This window comes from Furipterus horrens, unplaced genomic scaffold (genome assembly GCF_987537825.1).
Source record: "Furipterus horrens unplaced genomic scaffold, mFurHor1.1.pri manual_scaffold_8, whole genome shotgun sequence".
Lineage (NCBI taxonomy): Eukaryota > Metazoa > Chordata > Mammalia > Chiroptera > Furipteridae > Furipterus > Furipterus horrens.
In genome coordinates, this window is record NW_028327178.1 from 38,363,861 (window position 1) to 38,376,698 (window position 12,838).

A 12,838-nucleotide genomic window follows, 5' to 3' on the forward strand; every position below is an offset into this window, starting at 1 on the left:
ATACAACTACCTCAAAACAAAAAATAACCAGAAATTCCAGAAAATAAAACTACATGGAAGCCCAATGTACGAAGTTGTAAACCAGTGGTGCTCGTAGGACAGGTAGGAGGGATGAAATTGCGTGGTGCTGTTTGCAGTAGCAGCGGGGACAGCAGCAGGGGTTGCAATCCCAGCTGCAGCTGAGTCCCAGCAACTCGTGACCCCAACGCTGGGAAAAGCAGCACCCCCATTGCCTCAGATGGTGAGGCCCTGAGGGCGGGAGGACGGATCCTGGTCTTCCAGCGGAGAATAATGGCAGGAATCCATCTTGGACCTCCGCCCCCACTCAAAGCGCCACAGCACGGCGAGAAAGGTTGCGGATTGCTGCCGGTCACTGGGTAGTAATGAGTACATGGGGCTCCACCCCCTACAGCCTGCCCAGAAAGCAAAGCAAAACACAAATCTGTCAAAATGAAGCAGACAACTATAGAAATCCCGGTGACGCAGCTCACCAGGCTGCAGATGAAGAATCTGACAGACAAATAAGAAACCTTTCAGAGGCTCAATTCAGAGCTAATAGTTATTAGGTGGCTTACAGAATTAACAAAAGATTTGGAACAAGACCGGTAAGGATTGAAAGCCACTCATACTGAAAAGAATGAAAACACATACGAGACAAGTGGTGAGGAAATAAAATCCAGAGATCAAATCAACAAACCGGAACATAGGGAAGGAACAAACAGTCAACCAGTGCGGAAAGAGGAAACAGAAAGTAAGGAAAGTGAGGAGAGGATCAGAAACCTCTGGGACAGCTATAAGAGATCAAACATATGGATTATCGGATTGCCAGAGGGCAAAGAAGAAGAACTAGAAATTGGAAAATTAAGTGAAAATATAATAAAGCAGGACTTCCCAAACTTGGGGAAGGAAATAGACTTACAGGTCCAGGAAGCACAGAGAGTTCCAGAAAAACTGGACCCAGGGAGAACCACTCCAAGACACATTATAATCAAATTGTCAAAAATTAAAGATAAAGAGAGAATCTTAAAAGCAGCTGACTTCTCAAGGGAGACCCTGCAGGCAAGAAGGGACTGGCAAGAAATATTCAAAGTAATGAAAATCCAAAACCTACAGCCACGAATACTCTATCTACCGAAGCTGTCATTCAGAATAGAAGGGCAGAGAAAGTGCTTCCAGGACAAAGTAAAACTGAAGGAGTTCATCAGATACAAACCACTGTTATATGAGATGTTAAAGGGACTGGTTTAGAAAAGGGAGGATCAAAATTATGAACATTAAAATGAAAACTGCATAACAAGAACCAACAACAGAAGCTAGGGAATTGAAACAAAGGCAAATTAAATAGGCAATGAAAGTAGAAAAAGAACTATAGGTATGGGGAACATACTTGGGGGAGGTCAGCAGGTGGGGAAAGGGGGTGAGGGAGGGAGATAGTACAGGAATTAAGAAGCATAGTAGGAGGGAATGGAATAGACAGGAAGAGGTTGAGAAGAACTATATGCACAACCAATGGACATGGACTAAAAGGGGGGGACAACTGGAGGGAGGGGGCCATCGGGCAGAGGGGAGCAGAGGGAAGGGAAATTTGGACAACTGTAACAGTATAATCAATAAAACATTAAAAAAAAAAAAGATACCTGTCCTGAATCTCAAAAAGACTGCCTCATATAATAAACTAATTAAACATAAGGTATCAAATTTAATGTTACCAGTATTTATTGAGCACATACTATATATGCTAGGCATTGTGCTGGAAATGAGAATACTCGGATTAATAAAAATGGCCCCTGGCATCCAGGAAATTACAGTCTAGTAAGAGAGATGGCTAGAGAGAAGAATAACCCTAGCAAAGAGGTAGGAAAATAACTGGTGGTATTTTTACATTTAAAAAAGACCTTGAATGACTTGATACAAAACACGGAGCCCAGTAGAGTTTTTCACCAGTTAAGAGGCAAGTTTGGGTGATAGCCCCCTTTGTGGAGTCCCTAAAACCACACCAACTGTAGGATTCACTAATGCCTATCTTATCATCTTTCAGGCCAATAAACTTCCAGCAGAACTAACCAAGAATGAACGCATATTGCGTCTCCTCCGAAGTAAAGAAGGACACAGGAAGAGCTAACTTGGTTGCATATTTGACTGAAAGGTAGAAATCGTAACCACATTGTCCAACTAGAAATTGCTTTCAAGTAGTGTTGGAAATTCTTTTAATACAGAAAATGCTCTGAATGCCCACCCTGGGTCCCTGCCAAGAAGAGCTGTACTTTGTGCCCTGAGGCAAAAACAGAGCAGCTCAGGGACCCCTTTCCCTCCTTTAATATGGGCTTCTCACACTGGCCTAGGACCCCATTCCAGTGGGGCCTGGCCATTCTGTGGGTTCCACAGAAACTCATTTTAAACTATCCTAACTCGAGTCTCTCTAATTGTTAATAGTTCAACTCTAGTTGTCAAACCTTCTAAGAGCTTTAAGTAAGAGGACAGAAATACTGTAAGCCTTTAAAACACTGAATGTCTGACCTCCAATGAATCAATGAACTTTTGCTTTTGTGTTAAATGTAAGTGTGCTAAAATATATAGCTCCATTCTGTTTTACACATATACATGTATGTCATTCCAGTGTAAAATGTTTTCTTCTACCCAAGGATTATAGCCATGGTTACTAAGACTCAATGATGTGTGAATTTACTTTATTAAAAAGCCATTTCTGACATTCCACTATGCTTTTCAATGATGGACTGTTGAACTATAAAAAAGACAAATTATTCATTTGTGAGTTGATCCTCATCTTATTCCCACCAGGTAAAAATCATTTTTACCTACTGTCCATAGTGTAGGTATGGTGGTATACAAGTGGAAAATTTGTAAATTCTGAAAATTACAAACCATTGGAAATTTAGGCTTGTTTCTTTGAGCTTTTATTTTGGTTCTATAATTGGAAATCTATTTCCCGTGCCATAACTAAGTCGATTTAACATGATACAGAATCTTGAGCTTCCAACATCACATTGCTTGATACAGTGACTTTGAGGTCCTCAGATAAAATGTTATATATGCAAATACAATATGTCGCTATTACTAGTGCAGGTGTATAAGTAATAAACGACTATTATTCATATTTAGTAAGTGTTCATCTATGCATGTTCTTGAGCTGATTGACTCCAAGAAAGAAAGCTGGGTTTTATTGATTACTCCTTTGAAAAGGGGTGTCAACATTTATAACTGATGCACTTTATAATCAATGGTGTCTAAATGCCTCAGTCAGTGCCTAATTGCACACACAAAAATTAAACCTTCTTTCTATAATCTACCATATTAAACACTGATGATATTTCTCTTATTTAAAAACACATCTTTTGTTTTTTTGTTCATGTTCTGCTCTGATTTCCAGCCAATGTTTTATGTAAATACATGTTAAAATGAAGGGAAATGTAACCCCAAAAGATTTTTTTAACCAACATGCAGTGTTACTAAGTGCATTTTCTTTAAGTCAATAAATAATAGAATATAATTTTGGAATTAGAAAACGTTCTCTTAAAGTTTTTTTATGATCAGTAAAATAATCAATCAACAAAAATCAGCTTATTTTGATCCTGGTACAAGCAAAGCCAGTAGTGAGCAACCCATAGTCCCCAGAGATACCTATAGCCCGATTAGCAGTGCAACATGTCTGCACTCTGATTTTAGGACAAAAAATTAGAAAACTTTGTCTATATTACTAAACCACCCATATAAAAATATTTTAGTAGCTGAAAAACAATGCCAATTTCCTCACTGACTTTCTTTTATTCAGTAAAGTTGTACAATTACACATTTCCCCCCATGGGAATTTCATAAAGCTATATTTATTTTGAAGAGGAAAATGATGTGGCCTTAAATGTTTTATATATTTTTTCCCTTAGTTAGAATCCTTAGGCCAAAAATGGTTGCTCACCACTGATCAAAATCAAAGCAGTTTTATAGGTACTAATAGCAAAGTTCCAAACGACAAAAATGGGATGAAATCACAAACTTAAATATCTTTTTCACTGAAACATATTTTCCTTGGCCTGTTCATTAGACCATTTCATGTGGATAATGTTTGTGATCAATGGTAGGGCAATTAAAAATGAATTCAGTAGCTTTAACAATATGGAGACCTTCTTATAAGAGGTCTGTAGCTTAGAAGGCTCACATTTGGTCTAGATGAGATTATATTATCCATAGCAGGGAATATGATTGTATAAATCACTCACCAAAGACTGAAGAAAGGTTTGTTATTTAAAGTTAAATAGTATTTACTGGTATTTTGCACACAGGTAGATGGTTTTTATTTTATGTGAATCTAATTCACATTTCAATGAGCTCTGCATCCTGACTTAGAACTAGCAATTTTTATGCAAATTATTTGCTTAATTGAACCACTAAAGTTTTTCATTATGTTTATTTGTTTGAGGAAATATTCCACGTTGTTATAATTCAAAATAAAGTTAATATACTCCCAATTTGCCTTTGCTGCTTTTTCCTCTTTGTTTTTAATCAGAAGTTATTTCTGTGATTAAATGTAATTTTAATAAAATAGAATTTTAGAGTTAGTAATTAAGCTCTATAAGCTTTATGTGAGTTATGGGCCTATGATTTCATTATTTCTACTGTGGATAACTTTGGTAATGATTCCAAAAGGATTTTTATTAAGCCAAAAATTCCTGGGAAAGTCACAGAAGATACTAACAATAGAAACTCTTACTTTTACATTGTGATGATCTGATACAGGCATACCTCATTCTATTGTACTTCACAGATACTGTTTTTTACAAACTGAAAGCAAGACTCTTCACCAGCAAAAAGATTACTACTCGCTTTATTGCAATGGTCTGGAACCAAACCTGCAATATCTCCAACGTATGCCTGTATACCTTGTGAAAAGATTTTCTCATCTAGTTAATTAGCACATCCATCACCTCACATATTGATTTCATGTGTGTGTGAGAGCAAACACCTTAATTTCTATTTTTATTGTCTATGGTGTTCCTGCCTCTTCAGTCCTTTACAGTAGCTTTTTCTTCTGAAATAGCTGATGGTTTTGCACAGCTTCTTGTTTAGGAAACAAATATTTTCAGCGGTGACATCAGGAATCTGGAGAACTACATGGCCATTCTGGCCTCCTCCCCTACTCCATCCCATCCTCTGCAACCACAAGAAAGCTATGTCTCATTTTGCCCCACACTGGGACACCTAATCAGAGAACAACAGCACCCCCAAATGCCAGGCTACTTGGAACTCAATGGAGATGCCTGCATGTCGGGGTGGACCTGCACTGCAGACTATAGGAGTGAGACACTGAGGTCCTAATTTCCTAACAGAATGGCTTTGGTGCTAGAACAGGCTGAGCCTCACAGGTAGAGTGTGCAGATTATAAATAATAATAATATGTGTTGGAGGATTGTAATGTGCCAAACACTTTACATAGATAATCTCATAAAGTTTATATGTATTTTCTCATTTAGCCCTGACAACAACCCTCTGAAATAGGCACTATTGTTATCCCCATCCAGCAGCTGAGGAAGCTGGCTTTGAGAGATCACTTTTCTCATAGTGTTGGCTTGGTGCTGTCCTCCAGCCTTTGGGCTTGCTGTTTTTAGTGTGGGAAAGCTGGGGAGAGAGGTGCCTGGATAGAGACACAGTTGTAGCATGAAAGCAGTAAGGGTGGAGAATACAAACCATATTTGTCAAAAACAGAGGTAGAGCTAATGATACTTGGTGATTAATTGAACATACAGAGTAAGGAAAAGAAGGGAGAGTTAGCCCTTCCTGGTGTGGCTCAGTGGATTGAGTACTGGCCTGTGACCCCAAAGGTCGCTGGTTCAATTCCCAGTCAGACCTGGGTTGCGGGCCAGGTCCCCAGAACTGATGGATGTATCTCTTACACATTGATGTTTCTCTCCCTCTCTTTCTCCCTTCCCTTCTCTCTAAAATAAGTAAATAAAATATTTAAACCACCCCCCTGCCGAGGTTCAGTAGGTTCAGTGATTTGCTAGGAGGACTCCCAGAATTCATCATATGGTCACATTCAAGGCTAAGATGACAATAAAAGGATAATATAGCAAAATCAACAAAGGGAAAGGGAATGAAGATAGAGGAAATTAGGTGCTTTCAAGAGTCCTCTCCAGTGGAGTCACAGGATGAGCTTGATTCCTCTAGCAATAAGTTGTGATAACACTGGAAGTGTTGTGTACTGGGGATGCTCATCAGGGGTTCACCCAGACTTTCATTGAGAACTGGTCACATAGACACCCTCTGCCTAGCACTAACCAAAATTCCAGACTTCCAGAGGAAAACAGGCATTCAGCATAAACCACATTGTCTGTGTAAACAATGCAGGCACAGTGAGCCATTATCATTTAGGGAAAGTTTTATATCAGTGTAGGGAACTGTTTGACAGCCAAGTCCCCAGATGCCAGCTAACCTTGTAAGCAAGAATTTCTAAGGATAGCAGTCTCAGCTCTGCTATGTTAACTCTTTTCCATACACAAGATTTACATGTGGATGGTGCCAATAATTGTGTTAGGTAATAGGGAAGAACTGCAGAGTTTGGGGTGGGGACAGAGCAAGAAAGTTTAGGACATGTCCACTTTGAAGAATGTGTGAAATAGATTCCAGAAGGCAATTGTAAACAGCAGCTAATGTTCAGGGCAAGATTGTTACTGATTTGGGGCATCATCTATGTAGAAGTAATGGTTGAAGTCATAGGCTGAAAGAGGGAGACTCGAGAGAGAACGAAACTGAGAAGGAACTTGGAAGCATAAAGGGAAGTTAGCAAAAACGAAATGCAATGGACAGGAGTGGGAAGTGAAACATGTATCAAGGAAGGAGAAAGTTCTGAGGAGAAGAGAGTGGGCAACAAGCCCCTTGAAGAAGTGTAGCTACATAACACACGGGCTGGCCTCATGACACAAATTCCAGACTGACTTTTGCTCCACAACTTTGGCCTTGGTGAGTTTGTTCAGTTCCCAAAGAACTCTTGCAGAGGATAAGGATGACTGGTCCTGGTAACTGGTCAGGACCTAGAGCTAATGTTAAATTAAAATAAATGGTTGTCTCGAAATAATTCTAGTTGTGATTGAAGGAACTGTATTTGTGAAGCCACAGCTAACACTTTCTACGAATTATTGGCAGCTCTCAGAATGCATTGCCTCTGCTTTGTCACTAGTGAAGAAAGTACTTTGTGCCACACTATAAAGACACAAGATTTGTGTTGTGCAATGTACATGGGCCTGTGAGTTAATGTTTTATTACCTTACTGGTAAAATGAGAGAAAATAATGTTTACCTCTATTGGTTGATTGGTTTTCATTAGTGGGTTTAGTGCCTGGAAGCACGTTGAGGTGAACAGAGTCACACCATGTTCGGGTTTTTCATGCCATTGTCCCACATCAGCTCATGCCTTTGTACTTACCTGTGCTTAAAAAAAAAGGAGAAAAACAATAAACAAACAAACAAGTTATATGCTCTTTTAGGAAAATTAGAATAATTTATTTCACACTCCTCTTGCTGACAGGTAGAGGAAGTCTCTTTACTTAACCTACCAAATACAATGAGATAAACCAGTAATACAAACAGAGGTATTTTCTCCAGGCTCTCTGACTTCTAAACTTAGTCCTCAGTTAAATAATTTATCGATTAGTAGGCCTGGAAAGTCTTAGAATCTTTTCATGGTGCTCTTACCCTTATTTTTAGCAATACTTTTAGATAACTGTAAATTATGAGTGAAGTCATGTTTTAACAATTGAAGGAAGTGATTAAAGACCTTCACTTCTCAGGTGCCTTATCAGCTTTATCAGAAAGGATTTCTTTTCCCATCTTTGATCTCTTCCTCCCTTCCTCACCTAGATTTAACCTTTAATTTTTAATGAGAGAAATGCTCTATTCTTCCCACTTCCTGCCATTGAACTTGTAAGAACTACCCTTAGAAAGAAAGTCTTCAGTTTATAAGAGCTGGACTCCCTATATTAGGAAAGATTAGACCAAAAAACCACTCCAGGCAAAGGCAACTGTGTCATGTAACTGAAATCTGCAAAGAAGGAAATGCCATTGTGGAACCTGACTGCCAAGTTTCAAGTTATCGCCACCCTGGAAGCATCGTATATGAGTGGAAATTTCACCACAACACATGACTGGATTAATCACCAAATCAAATGTCCTCTCCAGGGTGAACATTTTACTGTAAGTTTGACCAACAACGCCCCACTTCTGAGTCAGCCAGAACCACTGGTAGTGAAGATGTCAGTGAAATTTGGTTGCTTACATACGGAGTTTTAAAAGGCTATTGCAGGACCCCAAAGAATTGAGCGTATATTTCAAACAAAAGACATCTATAAGAATGTTCATGGCTCTATAATAGCCAAAACTGGAAACAAGCCTGCCATGGTAGTTTTACATCATGGAGTACTACTCAGCGATAAAAAAGGATGACCTACTGCTATGAGCAATGAGAATGATTCTCACATCCACACATCTCACAATGTTGAGTGAAAGAAACCAAAAAGAGAATGATTCCACTGACATGAAGTTCAAGAACAGGAAAAATCAATTTGTGGTGATAGAAGTCAGAATAGTGGCTACCTCTGGGTGATGATATTGGAAAAAGGCATGAAGGAGCCTTCTGGAGTGCCAAAAACGTACTATGTGCTTCCTTTGGGTAGTGGCCACACAGGTCTATGGTAACTAGCCTCCAAGAAGGCCCCCAGTGCTCCCTTCCCCTAGTAGTATTGTACTTGTGTACGAAAGACAGACCAGCCAAAATACATATATGGTTAAAAGATCTTTGTTACTGTTTTGTGACTGGTGAACACAATTTGTGGACATCAGAATTTCTGCCCATCCCAGAAATATTTTGTATGGTGCTTGAAATTTCCCTTTACTCACATCAATTATTTTGTACAGTTATTTTTTTCCATAAGGATTTTTTCTAAAATTGGAAGGCTAACCCATCAGGATTCAGAAGACATTGGGTTGGCCAAAAAAATCTGTTTAGTTTTTTCCATATAATGGCTCTAATAGTGCTTAGTTGTCTTTAACTTCATTTGAAACAATTTTGTTAGATTGCATTGTGAGAGCTGTCATATCAGTGTGCATTAAAAAAAAACAACAACAAAAAAACGCCATCGCTTCTTGGCCTTTTGGTTAAGATCAAGTGTAAAAAAAAAAAAAAAAACCACCAAAATCGGTGAATTTTTGTGCAGTCTTTTTAATATTGAAGATAGAAAAAGATATGCAACATTTTTGGCATATTATGCTGTATTATTTCAAAAACAGTAAAAACACAGCTGAAATGCAAAAAATAAAAAGATGTGTGCAGTGTTGGGGAAGGTGCTGTGACTGATTGAACATGTCAAAGCAGTTTGCGAAGTTTCTTGATACTATTAATATTTTGGCCAAATAATTCTTTGCTGTGGGGCTGTCATGCATTGGAAGCTGTTTAGCAGCACCCCTGGCCTCTACACACTAGAAGCCAATAGTGGGAGATAGCCTATATATTCAAAGTATCCAAATCAATAAAGTTATTGGTGAAAATGAAGAATGTGTCTTTTATTTTATGGAAAAAATTATAAGGGCCAACCCAATATATTATAGTGGTAGTTTTTCAATTTCAGTGTGCTTTGGAACCTCCTGGAAGGCTTGTTAAAAAACATGTGCTCATTCCCAGCGTTTCTGATTCTGTGTGTTCAGCATGGAGCCCCATAGGTTGCATTCCTAAGTTCACAGATAATGATGTGGCTGCTGGTTCAGTGATAACACTTTGAGTACACCTGCATAAAGCATATTACTCTGTCATCAGTGGAACCACCAGGAACAGGAGAACACACAGTTGGGTGAGAGCCAGGAGGTTGACATGGAAGATCTAGAGCTGAAGGTCCAGAGGAAATCCCTGTAGTTTCAGTGTCCAGCCAGCCAGGTGGACATCTCAGGGGTGAAAAGGTGGAAAGAAAGATGGTAACTGAATCAGCTCCTGTGTATAGCAGGGATGGGAATGTCACTCCCATCATGAGTCTACCTAGGACTAAGTTTAGCATTGCTACAGATGAATATTTAATTTTTTCATTGTAAATTGGTGTCCACTGTGGGGAGAAGAGATCCTTACCTCCATTTCTTTAATTTCAAACTGGAAATGATGGGTGCTTAGGAGTGGTCTCAATAATTTAAATCTGAGGACTAATGTTACCAGAAATGCATAGAATAAAAATAATTGCAAGTCCAAAAAAGATAAGAGACAAGACAAAAAAAAAATCCACCAAGACGCTTCTCCTTTATCTGTGTTTCTTAACTTCACTTAGAACTAAAAAATGAACTCTGACCCCACCCCATAAACGCAGTCAGGTTCTCTGCCACGTGTGGCACCACCACTAGGTGGTGCGTTTCCAGCGCTTTAGGGACAAGGGCCGAGCGAACTAAAACTAGGATTGGGTGACTCCCGGGCTTCAGCCCCCGCTGCGCTCCGCCCCTCGCGCTCTCCTGTCACAACACCATCAGTCCATTGCGCGGCACCTGCCCGGGTTCGCTAGAAGTGACCAGGCACGGATTCCTTCTAGCTGAATGGGCTTGGGAGCAGAACTTGTTCAGATATTCGGACCTAACATAAATATGTATTCCGCTGAGGAATGGGGTCCCACTATGAAAACCAGTCTCCAAGAACTCCCATTTGCTAAAACCTTCTCGTCCACCATCTTCAACCAAAGAAAAAGACAAAAGGGGGAGAAATGAATTTAAAGCATGAAAACCACATTTTTATTACAACTCCAGAAATATTCTCCCAACCCGGACTCCAGAAGTTAAACTGCCCTGCTCTGGGAGTCCCTGGCCCCAACGCGTGGCCCCTAGTTGGGTCAGGGCGACACAGTGCCGAGCTGGGACTCCAGTAGGGCGCTGTGGCACCCTCGGTTCCGGCCGGAGCTGGGCGGGGATACCGTCACAGATAGGCCCTGCCCCTGTCCCTTCCTTCCTGGGCCGGTCAGCCCCAGAACGGGTCGTGGGCTAGCCCGCAGCGGCACTGCCCATAAGGGGAGGAGCTGGCGACGCCTTCTTTCCTGATCTGCGCGCGCAGCCCGTCGCGGCTGGGTCCTGCTCTCCCTGTTCTCCTGCACAGGGTTCTGGAAGAGCCGGTGACGCGGCCACCAGCCGAGTGGAGCGAGTCGAGCCTCCGCGGAGGTCCGCAGCCCCGCACCCGGCAGCATGAGTGCGCGCGGCCTGGCACTGGGCCTGCTCCTATTGCTGCTGTACCCGGCGCAGGTGAGCGGCAGCCGGGGACCGGGTGGGCTGCAGGGGACGGGGCCGGGCCGCCAGTCCTGGAGAGCGGCGGGCGGTGCAGCGACTCAGGCGGCGCGTCCCCGAAGGGCGCCCAGGTCCTGCTAGTCCTGGGGAAGTTGCTCTAACGATGGAGTCTCTGGAGAACCCCACCTCTCCGGTTTCTTTCTCTGACCATGCACTTTCTGAAAGAGGATGGCAATTGGGAGCTACTGGTTTGGCCTGTTTTGAGCTCATTTCAGCAGTGTTCACTTAATTTTTGGATAGACGATGTGGGATCAGAAGGAAGGAGAAAAGTGGGTAGAGAGAAATAGGGATTTATTTAATATGACCTTTTTTTCCCCGTGTGTCAACGTAAGAAATGTCCAAACCTGTAAGAATTCTTATAAGTTTATCTGAGCCAAACTGACAGCAATTGCCCGGAAGCAAAATCTCAACAGATTGAGAACATGCTTAGGGAGAATGGCAGTCTTGCACCTTATTTTATACATTACAATCAGGAGGAGGTATAAGGAGGGTTACGTGAAATTTACTGGTGATAGATTAGGGAGGCACGAGAAAGCAAAGAGGGGAAAATCTCTGGGATTGAATAAAAACTAAAATGAAGAGACAACATGGGTGGGTATGGGCTAGTTAACAATTAACACTTAAAAATTTTAAAAATATGTGTATTGATTTGAGAGAGAGAGAGAGAGATTGAGATGAGGTGCCTCCCATATGCGCCCCTACTGGGATCTAACCCACAACCTAGGTATGTGCCCTGACTGGGAATCGAACCCCCGGCCTTTTGGTGTACAGGATGATGCTCCAGTTGAGCCACACCGGCAAGGGCAACAACTAACATTTATAGCACATAGAGGTGGTATGTGGGGACAGGGGAACAAGATAACAATGAGGGGTTCCATGGTCTTGTGCTATGGTAGGAGATTTTTTCCTGAGGGGTCTGGAAAAGGGGATTACTCAGACATTCCAAAGGTATGTTGTCTTAGATGCAGGAAAACAATAGACAGGCTCAGTTAAGGTCAAGATTGACCTTCGTCAAGGATGACATCGGCCTAGGACATGCAGGTCTCCTCTGAGCTTGCCAGCTTTAGGATGTGGCCCCTTTTTCGTCCACACTTAATTCTGCCACATACATAGGAAGTCTTTATAGATTTGTTTAGAAGCTCCTACCACTTTATTTCCCCTTCTCGCCTAAAAATGAAGGTGTAAAGGGGTAGGTGGGTAAAGAAAGGAAACGATCCATCAAGCACCAAATTGGAACAGTCACCTTGGTCTTCTAAACAGTGCAAGTTGCTTCTTCTCAATTCCCTTTCACATCTTTGGAAACTGAGGCCCACCTGGGGGTAATTGACTTTCCCCTTGACACAATACTAGCTAGCCACAGCACTGGGCCTGAAACTCAGGCGTGAAACTTGGGCCTGACTCCCTGGGTCAGCTCTGCCTTGGGCATGAATGCCTCACTGCTATTTGTGTGTCTGTAGTTTTCTGTTTGAAAACTGGGTGGCGAGGATGATGTATAAGGATATAGTGCTGATTAAGCCAGATCAGGATAAAAGAGG

General features: G+C 41.4%; 2 protein-coding genes across 3 annotated transcripts in view; both read left to right on the forward strand.

Moving 5' to 3' along the window:
• Positions 1-2,433, forward strand: part of ANKRD29 (ankyrin repeat domain 29) — a 51,395-nt gene extending 48,962 nt beyond the window's left edge. For both annotated transcript variants that reach the window (XM_090285723.1, XM_090285718.1), the window contains exon 9: positions 2,039-2,433. In XM_090285723.1, the coding sequence (XP_090141849.1) occupies positions 2,039-2,122 (84 nt within the window). In that variant the 3' untranslated portion in view covers positions 2,123-2,433. The remainder of the gene's footprint in view (positions 1-2,038) is intronic.
• Positions 2,434-11,089: 8,656 nt separating this feature from the next.
• The window catches only part of NPC1 (NPC intracellular cholesterol transporter 1), a 58,158-nt gene continuing 56,409 nt past the window's right edge, over positions 11,090-12,838 (forward strand). The window contains exon 1 of the mRNA XM_090285725.1: positions 11,090-11,261. Coding sequence (XP_090141851.1) covers positions 11,205-11,261 — 57 coding nt within the window. The 5' untranslated portion in view covers positions 11,090-11,204. The remainder of the gene's footprint in view (positions 11,262-12,838) is intronic.